This window comes from Pholcus phalangioides, unplaced genomic scaffold, assembly GCF_987345545.1.
Source record: "Pholcus phalangioides strain wild (caught in Gottingen) unplaced genomic scaffold, Ppha-v1.0 ptg000017l_1, whole genome shotgun sequence".
Taxonomy (NCBI): domain Eukaryota; kingdom Metazoa; phylum Arthropoda; class Arachnida; order Araneae; family Pholcidae; genus Pholcus; species Pholcus phalangioides.
This window is the reverse complement of record NW_028301610.1, coordinates 64,116,808-64,135,412: the sequence shown is the minus strand read 5'-3', so window position 1 is coordinate 64,135,412 and position 18,605 is coordinate 64,116,808. Positions and strand designations below refer to the sequence as shown.

Genomic DNA, 18,605 nt, shown 5'->3' with positions numbered 1-18,605 from the left:
TGATATATTTAATGCATATACTTGTATTTAACATCATTACTAAAATTATAAAAATATTGAAAATGTGTAATTATTCAGGGTGAAAGAGGCTCTCCCGGAAAACCTGGTGCAGATGGAAATCCTGGATTACAAGGACCAGTAGGAAGGCCCGGACCTCAAGGTCTACCCGGGGAAGCCGGTCCTCAGGTAATTAAATTTTCAATCATTTATAAATGTTTTATTCTTTTGTTTTTTCAAGTAATTTTTAATTTTCTCATTTGAAAAAGTTGTTGATTTTAGTTCAGAAATTGAAAAAATGCAGTTTGGCATAAAAAGGGTTATCCATCCAGGAATTTATATTATGCAATTATATAATGCATATATTTGTGAAGTGAAGCTTCTTTAGCGAGGGGAGGAAATTTTCAAATCCACAACACAAAAAGTGAAACGGAAATGACGTGAACTTTCCTTTGCCTCATAAACCGGTTCTGCAGATGGAAGTATGTTGGGTTGGTACTTCTGGTGGGGACATGTCTATGGGTGTCGAATCATGTACGGTTTGAAGAAGAAGAAAGTTTGGTTGGTGTAAAAATTCTATCTATGGTCACATTTTTTTATTATATTGCAATTTAATCATATTATGTAATTCATCTGCTAATAAGGCTTCATGTTTTGATGACATTTACCCCAGAGTTCTTAGGGAATGTGCCAATATGTGAACTGTTTTTGCCAATAGCACAAATTTACAGAAATATTGTTTCTGAGGCAGGACCGGAAGTATAGGGGGCAATTACCCAGGGTGGCAAAATTTAGGGGGCGTCAGTTTTAGGTGGGAACAAAGAACACCGTTATAAAGTTATCGAATTTTGAAGTTGTGGGGGGCAGCAAAATCACGTTTGCCCCTGGTGGCAAAAATTCCTAGTTACGTTCCTGTTCTGAGGCACCGTTAAACAGGATTGAACTTGTTCACATTGTGTTCCTATTTTTTTTAAAAGGTGGTAGTGAAACCGTCTCCACAAACATCGTCCGGTGAGTCTAACTAGCGTCTTCTCGAAAATGTGTGGAAATGATTACTAATCGGCAACTTATGTGCAGTCGGATAGCCAGCAGGGGTTTAGGAAAGAAAAGCCACGTGTAAAAAATTTTCACTGCTTCCACGATCATGTGACTAAGGTTTTAGGGAAAGGCATGAACGGAAACGTTATCTAGCCGCATTCTACAAAAGCATTCGATCGGGTTCGCCAAGGTCAAATCTTGGAGCATTTGCACGAGATTGGGCTTTTAGAATTGGATAGATATGTGGTTGAAAGAGATGATAGGTTACAATGGACCATGGTGAATGGAGAATTTTCTGATTGGATGGATGTGTCGTAAATGGAATCCCTCAAGGATTCATCCTGTGTTCTATGCATTGTCGCTTCTTACCGATGAACTAGATCCAGGTATCGATGGGATGTTACCGGATTTGTGGATGACGTGAATGTAATGGGTGCAGTCAGTAGTAATTCCTGGTGATAGAAAGACCAATAGTGTCACACGAAGTTATTTCTAACAGAGTTGGGAATGCATGGATTAGAAACTTACTTTATGATAACGTTACTTTATGATGACACAATCGACACTTCCAAAAAGGAATACGACATTCATGATGGGTGGAATCCAGAAGCTATCTCGCTATAATTAATGACTAACATATTTTTCTGGGAAGAGTGTATTTAGCCTTTCCCAAAAAGGTGTATTTTTCTTTCATACATTTTTTTAGTGGTTTGTTGTAGTTTTTACTATGGGTTGTTATATTTTCGTACGATGGACATCCAAATTAAAAGGCATTTTTATTCACGCCTCGTATTTTTTTTCAGCCAACTTGTTGGGGAATTGCCTGTTGCGGCTTAGAATTGTTTTTGTATTTGGTCCTTTTCTTTTGATGTTTATCGTGGTTTTTTTCTTTCTTCCCCGCAATGTAAGCGCAACCGCCTTTTGTGGATGTAAATAAATTCAAAACTTGCAATCAAAGCACATCAATTTCTATTACACTTTCAAATTTCAGTATTAAATATTTCTTGGAAAATGCTCAGTTTTTTCCTAGGTAATAATAAATTACCTAGTTCATTTGAACTAGGTAAGTTCATTTGAACTAGGTAATTTATTATTACTCACTTAACTTTTACCTTGCTTCAAATGAAATGTCACGTAGAGCAGTAAGCATGGTTAAATTTTATTTTTCAAAGTTTGCATTTGAAAAAAATCACGAGATGCAGAATTAAGAAAACTTCATTCTCGTTTCTTATTAAATTAGTGATTAAGGATGTGTGAGTTCATCTCACCTCGACTGTGTTACAATTTATTTTTGATCTGATTTTTATGAACTTGTTGAAACTGAAATCGCGTACGAAATAGCAATTCACACACAGTGCATTGAATAGTTCAATTTTCCTGCAAGCATTTGGTCAAGCATAGTTAATAAATAAACTCATTATTATTGTTCGCAGGGTCATGCTGGTAAGGATGGTGCAACAGGTTCTCCTGGCAGAACAGGTGATAAAGGTCCAACTGGAAATACTGGTCAACCTGGTCCTCCTGGTTTACCTGGCCTTCAAGTAAATCTACTGTTAATTTAAGTTGTTTTTTCAATTGAAAAAAGTTTTCAAAGTAAACACAGTTTATTTGTTTGTTCACAAATGTTTTTCGTGAATATAATGTTTTTATAAAGTTTTTTTTTCTTATTATTTTTGATAATGATTCCACGATTGCTTGAAAAAAGAGCTTATAAATTTTTAGGTAGATGATTGTTTAGATCACGTTCATCATCAGATGATACACTGATTGTATGCATATGAACAGAAATAGTTTTTTGGCAATACCTCAAAATTGCTATTTCAATTTAGGTAGTGCTACACCAGTAGTAGTAGTGGAGCAAGTTCAGCCATGAAAATCTCTGAAAATCTGTTTTTGAGTGTTAGGGTGAGAACATAGTGCGTCCGTATTTCAGACTCTGGAAACCCGCGTCGTCTGCGATTGGTTAAAAATCCGAATTTTAAGTTAAAAAACTAGAAATTCGGGTTTTTAACCAATCGGAGACGACGCGGGTTTCCAGAGTCTGAAATACGGACGTACTATGCTCACACCCTTATACAGTATGATCAATAATGAAATATGATATAGAAATATTCTGTAAATTTCTCTGTATACCTATTTGATTATTCGTTAACTAATTATTTTGATTCCCTTTGTTTATGCCTTTGATTGCATTTTTCATTTATTTATTCTTTCGATTGATTCTTTGTTTTAATTATAATTATAACAGGGTCTTCCTGGTCCTTCTGGTCCATCTGGACCACCTGGAAGTCGGGGTGACCGAGGAGAAACGGGACCACGTGGATTGCCTGGACCAACAGGTCCCCATGGCCCTCAAGGTGCTACAGGTTCTCCAGGAGAAAAAGGTGTCAGAGGAGATATTGGCCCTGAAGGTCCAAAAGGTCACAGAGGTTTACTTGGACTTCAAGGTCTACCCGGTGCTCCCGTAAGTGTCACAATATATACAGTGCGTACAATTAAGTTCTTATACCCCACTTATATTTTGAATCGTTGATTATAGATACATACTTTCAATCAGAAAAAACATTCAAATGACGTGCCCAATTTAGATATGTCATTTATCCTACGAAGGTTTTGTTTCTTAATATATATGCTGTTCTTTCCCTCATTTCAGTGTTTTTAGATGCAAATATCTCGGCGAATATTGGACTTCTAAACGCGGGTGTTTTTTGTTGGGCTCACTAAAGACAGGGCAAAAACTTTCTATCTTTAAGTTAAAGGACAAGGGGTCATATAAAAATTAAATTTCGTATCTCGGTACATATACAGTACGTAGAAAAATAAAAAGGGAAGTTTTTGACTACCTTTATTTACCAGAAGAACATGTATATAACCAACGATTCAAAAGATAAAGTGTGTATAAGTACTTACTTTCACCCTGTATGTACATATTATTTGTTTCTCATATATATACGTATATGTTTTTTTTTCGGTAATTTGTTTTCAGTGACATACATATATCTATTTTGAATAGGGAATTCCTGGCGATAAAGGAATGACTGGTGACCCAGGTCCCGCAGGAATGAAGGTAATTTTTCATATTTCTAATTCTACATCATCTGTCATTTTTCTGTAAAACTGATGTTTATTTTCTTGGATTACATTCCTATATATGAATTACTTTCCATTTTTTAGGGTCCACCTGGTCCAAAAGGACCTCAGGGTAACAACGGTAATCCAGGTCTACCTGGACCCATGGGCCCACCAGGACCAAGAGGACCAACTGGAGAACCTGGGAGAGATGGTCATCAAGGAAATGAGGGTCCTCCAGGACCACCAGGACCACCTGGCCCCGGCTTTCAATATGATGCTGCAGCGTTAGCAGCTTTAATGAGTCAAGGAAGCGTGAAGGTAATTTTCGCAAAAACGAAAACAACTGAAAGAAATTTATTGCAGTATCTGGGGGGGGGGGGGGGCTCGACTTGGCCCCCGCCAAGTCGAGCGAAACAAGCACGTCCCTAACATCCTTTACTGAAAGCAACTTATGCACTTTTGAGACCTCCATATCTCCGCACTGAAGCTGTTCAGAGACTTGAAACTTGGCATATCTAGAGAATTTTACAAATTCAAAAATGAAATTTTAATTTCATTTTTTTATCATTTGTAGTTTTTGAGAAATTTGAACTCGAAGTTTCGTTATTTTTACACCGACTGACACTCACCGATCATCAAAAATTCTAGGCCCTAGAAACATGAAATTTAGTATGAAGATAGTGTTTAAGATACAAAGCAAGGAAAAATTAAAAAATCCGGAAAATTACTCTGAGGATTGGAAATACGGGAAAATTCGTGATATATTACCAATTATCGCCAAAAAAAATGCCAAATGATTGCAAGATTGTCAAATATAGTTGAATTTTTTCAAAATTTGCATAGACCGGAAAAAAAGGTTTTTACATATATCGACAGTGGTGTTGGTTCAGTGCTGTGTCAATATATAAATTCAGTGTTAATTTCGAAAACAAAAATTTAATTTATTATAGCGCTATTATAATCGATATATTTTCCTGAAATCAGCCGTTTCCGATGGAAAAAACGATCTAATTTTTATTCCAATTGTGTTTCATGGGCAAAGACGAATCCAAAAAACATACAGAAAATATTTTTTTCCTTTCGAATTTCTCGGATGATACAGTATCATCTCTAAAGAAGGGGATCAGAAAGGTAGAAATAATGAAACACAATCTGAATTCGGCCTGTAAAATGTTAAAATGTAAGTATTTGTTATGCACGACAAAAATATGAGATGAACATACACAAATTTTTGTAACAGTTGTCATAATATAATATTAAGTTATGTATATTATCTTTGTCCACAACTTTAGTAAGTATTACCAATTCAACTGAGCTACGATGAAAAACGTCAGTGGCGTATTTACAGGGGTAGGGGCTTTAGCGGACTATATCCTCGTGCAGCCAATTCAGAGGAGCGGCAAATTTGAGGAATGAGTGTCCAAGAAAATTAGTAGAATAAAAAATCCTCAATAAATCCGCATCTGCTCAGACAGCTAGGGTCTAGATCAGCGAGTGACCAAAAAAGTGACCTAGAAAGTTTGCAAGCATGTGAGTGGGCAAACGAATGACTTGGAGCTTGAGCAAGGAGCTTTTGGAGCACTTGGAGCTTTTATAGGTCGTTTTGTCCAAACAAAATGACCTACAGAGCGAAAAACCTGGTCAGTGAATTACCTAGAGCTTAAACAATCATGTGAATAACCAAAAGCGTGACACTGTTCCGCGACCTGGCGATTGAGAAACACTGACCTAGACCTAGAGAGTGTGAGAGCATGTGAATGACCAAAAGAGTGACCTAGAGCATGTGTAAACGTATAGATGATCAAAAGTAGAATGTCCCATAATGTGAGGAATCATGTCAGTGAGCAACCAAAGGAGTGACCTAGAGCATGTGCAAGCATGTGAGTAATCAAAACAGTCCGAAAGCATGTGACTAATCAAAACAGTCCGAAAGCATGTGACTAATCAAAACAGTCCGAAAGCATGTGACTAATCAAAACAGTCCGAAAGCATGTGACTGACCAAAACAATGTGCAAGCACGTGAATGACTAAAATAGTGACTAAGAGAGAGCGTTAGCATGGGAGTGACCAAAGGAGTGACTATGAGGCATGGTTGTACTTGCTGGAGTGAAGGGGAAGCGGTTTATCGGATAGGGTGGCGAATTCGAGGTAAGAGTAGTCAAGGAGAAGGGACGCAAAACCATAAATTCGCCTCTGGAAAAACCTGAACACATTTTAAAAAGTAGGGTGGGGACAGAAAAATTACTCGAATATCCTTTAAAATGCCGATCATGCGGTCACCATAGTGAGAGGGCCTTTCAGCTCGTGTACATACTTCACATTGTATGGCGAAACAATGCACAAAATATAATTTAAAAAATAAATAAAACGGTGTCCAAAAAGTACGCAACGTCCAAAAAGAGGACTACGGTACTTACAAAAAGAAGTGAAATCCCATTAAAAACTTTTCATGTGAAAACTGAAGCCAAGTCTCGAGATTCTTTAGCCGTAAAAAGCTGTGATATTTGACGTAAAGCCAACTGTAATGCTGTTTTTACCTGTGACACATTGATTCACAAATCGCTCTAAGACTCTACACCTATAGTTGAAGTATATTTTGGGACTTGGCAATTACGCAGCACGAGAATGTGTCGACCATGGTCAAGTTTTATTATTCACGCCATTAATCAAATTTCCTCAAATACTGTTTTATGTAAGGATATCTGTATTTACAGCGTTGAGATAACTTTAAATTACATAGTAAAGTGTAATATGTGCTGCGTAAATGCCAAGTCCCAAAATGTTCTTCAACTAAAGGTGTACAGGCTTCGGATGATTTGTGAATCGAAGTGTCACAGTTAATAACAGCATTAGACTTGGCTCTACATCAGATAACACAAATTTTTACGGCCAAAGAATCTCGAGACTTGGCTTCAGTTTTTACATGAAATGTTTTGATGGGATATATTTTTCAATTACCGTATTCCTCCGCATTAGCCGGAATGCCATAAAAAGTGTATTCGTTCCTGATGAGCTAAAGGAAAAAACTAGTAGACTGTGAAGTGTTTTTGTACCATTTGGTAAAGTTTTCATGATTTGAGCCAGAGTAAAAAAAAATTAAGAATTGCACTGCAAAGCATAATGTTCAAAAAGAGAAAAGCTACAGCATGTTTCTCCAGTCTTCGAACATGCAATAAAAAATGTGCAAAAAAGAATGTAGCTGTATTTTGTAACAAGGCTGGCGATGGTTATGTTAAAGCGAAAGTAAAAGCTTAATTTTCATCATTGTTATTAAACGCCTAGACAAAACATGTTTGCTGCAGTGAAAACTATCATTTTCTCCAATTTGCGCACTTATTTCAGATTTAATATATAAGGTGTCCATTCTTATCGTTGTCCAATGGCTATTTCCTGAACCTTTGGTTTTATAGAGACAACTTTCAATCAGAAAAAAAATGTTTCAAATGATGTCACCCATCATCTTAAATGCCGTTCGAATGAGAAAAAAAATATTAATAAAAAGTTACAAAATTTAAATTTTTATATGGTTCCCTTATCCCCTAACTTCGAATTAGAAAGTTGTTGCCCTGTCTCTCCTAAGGCCAACAAAAAATTTTCATGTTTCCAAGTGCAATATTCGCTGAGATATTTGGATTTAAAAAATCAGGGGAAAAAAGGGGAAAGAACGGCATGAACTAACGGACAACGATCTTTTTCCTCATTTTGTGAGCTGTTTCTTCCCTCCTCTTTTTCTCTAATTTTTTAATTCAAACATCACAGCGAATATTGCACTTAGAAACATGGGAATTTTTTTGTTGGCTTCAGGAGAGAAAAGAAGAAACTTTTCTCTCCCGAGAACCTTCTAATTCGCGGACGGGGGACCGTATAAAATTTAAATTTGGTAACTTTTTAATTAATTTTTTTTCATTTGACCAGCATTTAAGATGATGGGAGATCATGCATCATTTGGAACATTTTTTCTAATTGAAAGTTGTCTCTAAAACTAACTGTTCAAGAAATAGCCATTGGGCAAGGATGAGAGGGGACACTCTGTATATTGATATCAGGTTTTTGAATGTATCACGTGGTCAGTATCGAACCTCGCTTTTTCCGGCATGCCAGAAGTGGACCAGACTACCAAATTCAAAAAGCTGTGTTTTCCGATTTTTATACCATGCCGGCTAATGCAGCAAATACGGTAACATGCATGACTATATTCTCTTAAATTATTCTGTTTGTTTTTTCTATTTTGAATTATATTTAGGGGCCAGATCCATTACTTGGAGATCAACAAGTGCCATCTGATCTCACCCCTGAAGATAAAAGAAAATTTGTTGTTGAGTTCTATGAAAACTTGGTTAAAGATTATGAAAAAATGAGGAAGATAACTGGAGAACAAAAATTCCCAGCAAAAACATGCCATCACCTTAAACAAGTCCAACCCGATTCATCTAGTGGTATGTATGAAGATAACCAATAAGTTTTTCAACTTGGAACATGAATGGCTTTATGGAGTTTGTCAAATAATGTACAAAATGAGTAAGAAAAACCAACCAACGAATATTTTGAGGGCAATTTATTTCGTTATTTGGAAAAGGCAATGCAGTTTCTGGATCGATTTTCTGCATCCTATTACTTTCTATACTTCGGTATCCTGTTTCATGGCATGCAATAAAGACTGATTGCTTTGATCGTTGAGTCAGAAAAACCGGTGCTCCACATCTGATGCTACCTAAAGTATTTCTACCAAATAACAATTGAAATATCTTAAAGAGTTTTTGTACCTTTTAATTAAAACTTCACAAAAAACCAACTAGTAAAAATTTTTAATTTTTGCGAAGTTTTTGAAAAAACTATATAACGTGAATAAGAAATTAGTTTCAACATGAAATAATTTGGAAACATGAAGTGAGAGCTACAGCTGTTTAACTTAAGTAAAAGTAAGGCACCTATGAAAGAGAGTAGACTCATAGTCCTCTATCTTTGTACAAAAAACTGGTTTGCTGCTCCAAGTGACGTCTAATCGTTAAAAAAAGCAGCATATGTAGGCTGACCATATTTGTTTGAGAAAAATACGGGAAAATACATTGCCAATTATCGCCAAAAATAATTCCAAAAATGAGTAAAGTTGCCAAATCATGCGAAAATCACAGTAAAGTCGCCAATCGTGGGAAATGAATCTCCACTTGAAATTGCAGTGAATTAAAATGAAAAACATGACAAATATGAGAGATGAACATTGTAATTTGTTATCGTAATTGTGTCATAATATATTTTCTGAGTTTGAAAGATAATTTTATTCGTTGATTTGATGAATAAAATATGAAGAATAAAAAGTCAAGTTGGCTTCGTTAAAAATACGTGAAAAACCGGGATATTTCTGCGAAAAAGTCATGAAAGCCAAAAAAACAGAAAAAACCGGGACTGCCCCGGGAAATATGGGACGTATGGTCAGCCTAAGCATAAGGACTAGTGATAATACTGACACACAGCGTTAGAATTGAAAAATAAGAGTCACTTGTATCCCACGGAAGCAGTGAATACGAGCACCTACTGGTCCGCAGACACCATGAGTGGTTCGCGAAAAATCTCTTCTGAATAATTACAATTCATTTTCCTATAAATATATTGTCATTTAGAAGAGTCGTGTACCACCAATGAGTGCAAAAAAGCCATAAAAAAACTATTAAGACTGTAGTAAAACCTTATAAAGCCACCACTGTTGATTCTGTGGCTTTATCGATAAACAAGTGAGGAGGTTTGAAGAGGCGCATCTCCTCTTAAATTACATTTTGAGAAAACATCTTGCAAAAGATATTTGCTACTAAGAAAGTATGATATACCGAATACATTTTTTGCTAAGATTCAAGCAGCAGCATTTTTCAAGAAATGTAATTGAAATAAAATATCTTCACACATAAATGCACGCGTGTTTTTTTAGCATATTCAGCAAAAGATAAGACACTTTCAAGTGTCAAACTGATCCGCGTCGTTTTTCACTACTGGTCCCGCTGACCACCACAATGTTTTTCTCCGTGGTCCGATTGTTTAATCACTGGTCTCGGACAGCGGACCACCAATGATTTCGAACGCTGCTGACACATACAAATTCAAATACAAAGGCCATAACAGACCAAATGCCCAACGAGTTAACTGAAAAAAGATACTCATAAAAAAACGGTAGTCGAATATATATATCTAAACTATATCAAAAATACAGCAACTCAATAAGAGTAATGAAAACCAATAATCATGAAAGAACATAAATATACATACTGCCTATAAAAATGATGGTTTATCTCATCTAAGTATGGATAACTTTTCGATTTATCCCATTGTGTTAATCGTATTTCTTTTTAAACGCTTGAATCGTATTAAAAATCACTACCTCCGGAGGTAAGCTATTACATTTATTTACAACCCTGTTAAAGGAAAAACTCCCTGCGACACCACAGCCTAAAATTGTCCCTTACCAATCGGTACTGGTCTCCCCTTGTCGAAGCAGTTGATTGACGGATGGATAAAGTGAACCATGTGTAATTAATACCACACTAATTCATTTTATCCATCCCGTTGAAAATTTTGATCACTTTCGATCATATCCCCACAGAGGAATGTGAATTTTCTTTTAAATTATCTTCCAACTGAAACATGCTGAAAAAGATCCTCGGAACTAGTGAAAATCAAATCCAAAATGTATAGAAGTACCCCTAGTAGTTTAAGATACCTGCTGATACAAGAATTTACCGAGCACCAACTTAAGAAAATCTCTCGCTGACGTGACACCTTTGCTCAAATACGCGGGTTAACCTTTAAAAAAACAGCATAAACTAACGGAAAACGCCTTTTACCCCCCATTTATAAAGTTTTCACTACTTTTCTCCGATTTTTAAATTCAAGTATTCCAGTGGATATTGCACTTGGAATTTGAATTGTTTTCATAGCCTCACGAGAGACAGGGCAACGACTTTCTAATTTTGTTTTTGAACACGGTGTTCGTATAAAAATATTATTTTTTATTTTAATAACTATACAATCCTTTGCAATATAACCACTTATCTGAAGTACACATGTTATTGGATACTTTCTCTTATTATAAGTAGGCTTCTCGAATCAACGGATCGCCGTTGATTTGTGGTGCGAGGTGTTAGCTATGCACCCTGTATACCAAGTTTCAACGAAATACGTCCACCAGAACAGGCGCTATGTAGGTCTGAGTAGTGTCAGTTTAATTAGAACTGCCCTGTACATACCTTGTTTGTTTCGCTATTCGATGATCGGATACAGAAAACAAGAAGAGATCGTATAGTTATATGAATTATCGTGTAAGAGAAAGTAACGTGATGTCTGTATGGGAAAAATACGTAAAAAACGTACGTAAAAAACGCCCGATCGGGGAATAGCGGTGCACTTTCGAAATATGCTGTCAGTATGTAACATTATCACATCAGTGATAATTTTAGGGCTCAGATTTTTATGATCTAATAATCATAGAAATCCTTAGGTCATAAGCATTTATGACCTAAAAACATAAAAATATGAGCTTACAATTCAAAAATATGACCTTATAATTTTCCTGTTATTTCATCTTTTGGTTTTCAGTTAATTGTTTCTTATTTTATTAAATTAAAAAAATAATCAGTTTACCTTTTCAATTAAAATTCTCTTTCCAATTGCAAATGGAAACTATGCCTACCTAATGCACACAATAACTGTTCTTCAGTCAAATAACCGTTCTAGAATCGCACTGAATTTTATGAGCTGCAGTTCTCCAAATGTTTAAAAAAAACTGCCATTGTTCAGTTTCTGCTAAGAAACAATTTGAAGAAACTACTTGGCAAAAAGGTTTTTATTTGAAAATTTATTAAAAATTTCGAGGAGGAACAATATTCGAAGAGGACTTGTCATAAAGCAGACGTCTAGTTTCTACAATTTCTCTTTTGTAGTCGGACTTTTAACATGTTTAACAAAATACGACATGGTCCGGTCTACTGTCATTGGGCAATTTACTGCCGTGTTTTACTCCCTTAGGGATGTAAGTATGTCTATACCTAACTGTGTGACATACCTAACCGTCTGCATGCGTATCCAGTGTTGTGTGAGAAGTTAGTGCGATCATCTGTATTTCGAATTGTGAGTGAAGTATAATGCTTGAATATTAATACAGTTGTAGACGACGAGGGTGTCAAAATGGGTAGTTACCCCGTCCGACAGTGTCAATTTTTGTTACGGTTAGGCATCATGAAAATGCATTGAACGCGGAGATTTCGAGTGTCCGAATGAGTAAAATCTTCCGCGCTTGCTTGGCGTACCACATTCACAGTTTCCTTTATTAAGATACAGGAAGAGAATCCTCCGAGAACGAAAAAGGGGTTGTTGGAAATACAGCATTTTCCAAAAAAAAGGAAAAGGAGGACAAGAATTCATTGTAAATAAATACCTCTCAAGAAAATGCCTACAGATTAAAATTTTCTACGATAAAATGACCAAAAAAAAAAATTATCTAGTCCTTGAAAATTCCTAAAAAATATGACCGATCACGCAAAATTACTTAAAATAAACCGATAGGTCGAAAATTCCAAAAATATTACGTCATAAAAGTCCGAGTCCTAGCGATAATAAAATGCAAGTGAAACTCTTTCTAGACACCATGTTCATTTAAAAAGTCTTGCTTACTAGATGCTTATGCTCATCAATATATTGATACTTCGTTTAAAGAATCAAATTGAAGGTTTATGAAGATGTAAATTTTAATTCATTTGTTCAGGATTCTATTGGGTTGATCCAAACGAAGGACAGTCAAATGATGCTGTACAAGCTTACTGCAACATGGAAACAAGTGCAACTTGCATATCTCCTGATCCATCTGGGGTAATTATATTTCCGTAGATTTTAATAATAAAATCCTTTATATACTTTTCATATTGCTATGAGTATAAGCAGATAACAAAATGAAATAAGTAAATAATCATGCAATGACAGTGACATGAAAAGATTAATTTCTTAAATTTCCAACCTGAAAATCATTGTTGGTTTTATAATTCCACACGTTTTAGGTGATCTCTTTCATACTTTTTGTGAATTTAGTTTCTTTCCCTCTCAAAAATCGTGCTTCCCCTTACTTTCAAATACAGAACTGTTCTATACAAACGCAAGAAATTTTAGCACCTTTTCTTGAACCCCTCAACAGAATATTGCTGTGACATATCCAATTTCACTGAAAGCATTATGAAAATAGTTGAGTTAATTGATACCACGATAGTTAGACCACGATTATTTTTCCTTATTGTGTCCTGCCAGACTCCGCTGAATAATTATGTTTTTCTGTTATTTCATGGCATTATGAAATTTCAAAGCCCAATTTTACATCTACATTTTAAAAAGTAAAACATTTGTTTCTTGCCCTATATCCTCTTCATTAAGTGTTTTTTGATAGTCTTCCGAAATATCCATTTGCTCTATTTCAATTTTTTACTCGTAATTAGTAATTTTCTTGATTTGAAATACAACTCATAAATTGGTAAAAGAGAGTTAAAACCTTCAATGGAAAATATCTGGATGAATTCATTAACTGATTCTGATTTATGATTTATTAACTGATGTTCTGAAGTCATTAACATGTGCTTACGTCACCAAATATTTTCCCGTGAATCTCTTTAATATTAAAAAAAATAAGAAAATTCAAAGTGATACTGAAAATGAATCAGTCAGTTTGTTGCACACACAGAAAATGTATTAATTTTTTTTTTATCTTTCCAGGTCTCTAAAGGTCCTCATGTAAGAGGCAGAGGACAAAGACAATGGTTTAGTGAAATGGAGGATGGTTTTACAGTAAGATCCCTATTTATATATTTATTTTTATTACAAAAACACATCCCAGTCACATAGAATACAAAAATATACAAAAGAGAGAGGATATAACGAAAATAAAACGCACACAATGCAGCTCTTGAAGACTTGCTTCTTCCTAGATCATAATAAAACAAAATTTACAATCCGTCTCAAAAGTTTAAATAATGCACTTTTGTTGAAATAACAAGAAAAATACGGCGAGTAAATTTTTTTAATGGATAATACCTGAAGAATTTCTGTATTTATAGAAAAAAAAAATTCTACGAAAGAACATTTAGGATATTTAAAGTATCGAAAGTGGTCGGCTGAAGTTGGTTTTCTGTGGTTCCCAACTTCAAGGCGCAAATGCGAGCCGATCTCCCCGTTAAAAAGTCTCGCCACAGAGAGCAACAGTCCTACAACGATAAATCATTCAATCATAACACTTCACTCATAGTTAGAAAAACTAGTGGCAGATGGCAGCACTACACATAACAAGCATTACAGAGAAACAACAAAAAACTTCACGTCAGGTTTCACTACGCGTACACGCACATTCCCGCATGTACCGATTCGTTGGGGGGGTTCCGAAAGGGGGGGTGTGGGCGGGGTGCATGTGTGGTGTAGTAGTAGTAGGTAGGGCCTCCAAAAAATGGCTCGGGGTTCTATGATGTTCTTAAGTCAGCCACCTCGTTGGGCAATTTGCCTGTTGTGGCGTTGTATTTGTATTTGTATTTGAAAATACTAAAAATATGGCTGTCTCAAAAATTTAGAGAAAATTCAGATTTTCAAAAATTACAGGCTTTTATCAGCTAATAGACCATTTCCTTCTAACAACTTCAAGCACACTATCCTCCATGGATCTAAATAAACTCTATAGGGTTTCAACATCAAAACTGTACCTTGCTTCCTCGATAGAGCTCTTCAAGTCATCAACAGTCGAATACTGCATTTTATTTGCAACACATTTATAAGTATGCCCCATACATTCCTAACAGGATTCAAGTCATGACTTATCGTTGGCCAGTTTAAAACCGATACATTTTCGTGATTAAAGAGCTTTTTTTGTGGCAGCAGATCTTTGAATAGACACGTTATAATGGTGAAATGCCAGGTTTGGTCCTCCTAAATCTTTCAGGATTACTCCAGGATGTTTCATAATTTCATTCAAGGTCATTTTTTGCGTTGAAGCCAATTTTCCAACGATTTTGTTTTCGCGTAAACTTGTACTGCGTTGCCTACCACAACCAGGTTTTAACTTTTTGGACACGAGTTAGGTCAGTACACGTCAGACACTTCATTTCGACCTGCTCAAAGCAATTGCAATGCATTTTACAGTCTCTCTTTTTGTTTTTAAATGAAGTATTCGACGAGTTGCATCGTACGAAATATGCGATGACATCGGCAATTCTTTTTTAAATGAAAACCAATCCAATAGCTTTTTCCAGTTTTATAATATCACGTCTCTGATAGCCATATAGACGCAATCTTCGAAATTTGCATATAGTTGGAAATTATTCTAAGAACTTTTGAGAGAGAAAGTTTATTTTCCTCGACAACGACCGCAATTTAAAGTAGGTTTTTACACTCCAAAAAATCACCAACGAAAAAGGCAAATAAAAGGATTTTACCGTGAACTAGAAAAAATCAGAGCTATTGCTAAAGACAGGGAGTTCAACATCAAAATCATTGACGAAAGGAGTAGAAAATTCATGAAAAACCTACTAGAGGAACTACTTTTGAAAATATCAGAGAGGCCACTTAAAGAAAGTGCAGTTTTACCCTACTATCCAAATCAGGGATCCCACGAGAGTTTGTTAGGGGACGCTGGGTGAGATAATTAAAGTTAATAAAAGTCTTTGTTGGGCATAAACCGCAAAAACCCCAGCCGGCGTGAAGTAATCCGTACTTGTTCGGTCATTCACAAAGGAAGACGCTCGTTCCGCTGCCTTTGTATTGAAAGCCATAAAAATTATTGCTTCCCCGAGGCCCGAGACGACTGCGGATCCCGACAAAGACTTTTATTATCTTTAACTTTAATTATCTTACCCAGCGTCCCCTAGCAAACTCTCGTGGGACGGGCCTTGGTCGTTTAATGGTTGTTCAACCTATAAACCATAGATGTGCCTACTAAACATTTTAGTCCCCCTAAAGATGCTATGCCACAGAATAAACACGGGCATCTATTACATTCCATGAGGTGATTGCTCTCTTGGTTACATAGGATAGACAAGGAGACCCGTAGAAACTGAATTAAATGAGCACGCTCGTTGTGTTAAAAATCAAGAAAGTGAAAAATCGACCATCGCCGCTCACTGCTGGCAAAAGGGTCATAGATTCAAATTTCAGGAAGCAGAAGTTTTCCATAAAAAGTCCACGACTAATTTAAACTTCTACGAAGGCACATACATTCCATGGAGGAAAGAATAACAGGAGGTGACGCGACCAGCGCGTCCGTTGAGAAAGCATGGCGAATCTGGGTTGCCAGATGAAGCCAGTGATCGCTCTATTAAAGGGACCAAGTAAGCCCAAACAAACCGTGGCTTCCCATGCTTTCCTATGAGAAACATCCTCGTTTTTAAAAATCATTTAAAAATTTACTGTTCACATTTACTATTCCATTTTTTTCCCACAAATTCTGTGGATATATTTATACAATTGAACGAGAGCTTTTACAATTTTAGTTGTTATTTGTTTTCGAATATTAACTTCAACAACATGGTGCCGCTGTGGTGGTCGAGTGGTTATAGTGCCGGACTCGTGCTGCGAGGATCCGGGTTCGAACCCCACAGTGGTGGTCGGCTGAAGTTGGTTTTCTGTGGTTCCCAACTTCAAGGCGCAAATGCGAGCCGATCTCCCCGTTAAAAAGTCTCGCCACAGAGAGCAACAGTCCTACAACGATAAATCATTCAACCATAACACTTCACTCATAGTTAGTAAAACTGGGGGCAGATGACAGCACTACACATAACAAGCATTACACAGAAACAAACTTTACGTCAGGTTGCACTACACGCACATTCCCGCATGCACCGATTCGTTGGGGGGTTCCGCGGGGGGGGGGGATGCATGTGTGGTCTAGCAGCAGTAGGTAGGGGCTCGGGGATCCATGATGATCTTAAGTCAGCCACCTCGTTGGGCAATTTGCCTGTTGTGGCGTTGTATTTGTATTTGTATTTGTAAATGGAACCTTTTGCAAAAATAACCAAAATTTACCCATATCTTGTGCCCCAAAATTCCTTCTCGGCATTTTAATTTTAAAAAAATTATGCCAAAGCATGTAATACCTCAGTGCTGAGAGAGAGAGACAATGTTTATACAAGCTTGAACAAGTGGTGTTTGAAAAAATCTGACTTTTTTTTTTGCGAAAAACATTATATATGCAAAACATTAGCATATATAATGCCTTTCAGCTGTTTATATATTCAGTATTCAGCTGTTTATATATTTAACTACAATTATTAATATTGTAGAAATACTTCCAGTCCAGGTAGAACAACAAAAACTCGAGCACAGTCAATTTTAGATTTCAAGTTCAATTCGAAACTGCTTTTTTTTTCAAATTTTCGTACACATACCACTTTAAAAGTAAAGTAATAGGTACAAAATGAAGAGGAAAAAAAACCAGACCAAGTGATTATTTTCCTAAATACTATAGGCCAGAAAGATGACTTATCGCGGCTCGTAAAAAAAGTTTTTTATTCTTAATATATTTTTTCTCAATACTACATCTACATAGCGGAATGTTCGGATGGGGGGCATATATTTCAATCATACGTATTCAAGAATATGAGAGTGGAACGGAAGAAGAGGGTGGCGAAATTTGTACAGCCTACAGGCAGCAAAACCATAAATACACAGTGGCGGAGAACGCTCGAACACTTCCAGTACTTTGAGGCATGGGGGCGGCAAAATGCTGTTTGCCCCGGATGGCAAAAATCCTAGCTACGGCCCTGTCAGAAGGTGCTCGAGCACCTTCTGACATTGGATAGGATTGATTCAGAAATCAAAATTTCTCATGTAAAGCTTAATACGACCGCCCACGGGCTTCAAACACTTTCGAAATGTCCCGGATCTATGATAATGATGAACGAAACAAAAAGACAAAATAAACAGTTAAAAGAAAAAATCATGAAAATTTCATTTTATTAGAGCTTCATGTTATTTTAATTAATCATATTTCCATAGACATTAATGAGATACATCGAATTTTTAAAATAAATTGAAGGCACTGAACTAAAAACGTATGACGAGTTGAGAGTGAAAAATGATCTTCCCCTTTCAAAAATAAATTAAAAATATAAAAACCCCTTATACAAGGATAAAGTTTTATCTTTCCCCTTTATTGGATCATGTAGATTACCTGAACACGCGTTAAACAGCCATGGTGCTTAAATTTATTTAGTTATTAATATTTTAAGAGAATTCGATCCGACAAAACACATGTTAAGTATAGGGAAAAGAGCGGTTTGTTTGGGCTTACTTGTCAGTCCATAAGGGTTGCCACAACGGCTTCAATTTTCGTTCCTGATGTCACCTCCTGTTATTCTTTCCTCCATGCATATATTCGATTTTTCAAAAATAAATTAGTAAACGACAATATAAATCAACACCCCCGATCGCAGCGCCATGACCAAAGCTCATTAGGAGCAGGAACTGTAAGAAAATTCGAATAGACCAATCAAAT

General features: G+C 36.2%; 1 protein-coding gene across 1 annotated transcript in view; it reads left to right on the top strand.

The window, feature by feature from the left end:
* The window catches only part of LOC149074633 (uncharacterized), a 111,355-nt gene that overhangs the window by 86,814 nt on the left and 5,936 nt on the right, over positions 1-18,605 (top strand). The window contains exons 40-47 of the mRNA XM_089247024.1: positions 79-186; positions 2,469-2,576; positions 3,284-3,499; positions 4,049-4,102; positions 4,210-4,425; positions 8,352-8,544; positions 12,855-12,958; positions 13,847-13,918. Of these exons, the coding sequence (XP_089103150.1) occupies positions 79-186; positions 2,469-2,576; positions 3,284-3,499; positions 4,049-4,102; positions 4,210-4,425; positions 8,352-8,544; positions 12,855-12,958; positions 13,847-13,918 (1,071 nt within the window). The remainder of the gene's footprint in view (positions 1-78; positions 187-2,468; positions 2,577-3,283; positions 3,500-4,048; positions 4,103-4,209; positions 4,426-8,351; positions 8,545-12,854; positions 12,959-13,846; positions 13,919-18,605) is intronic.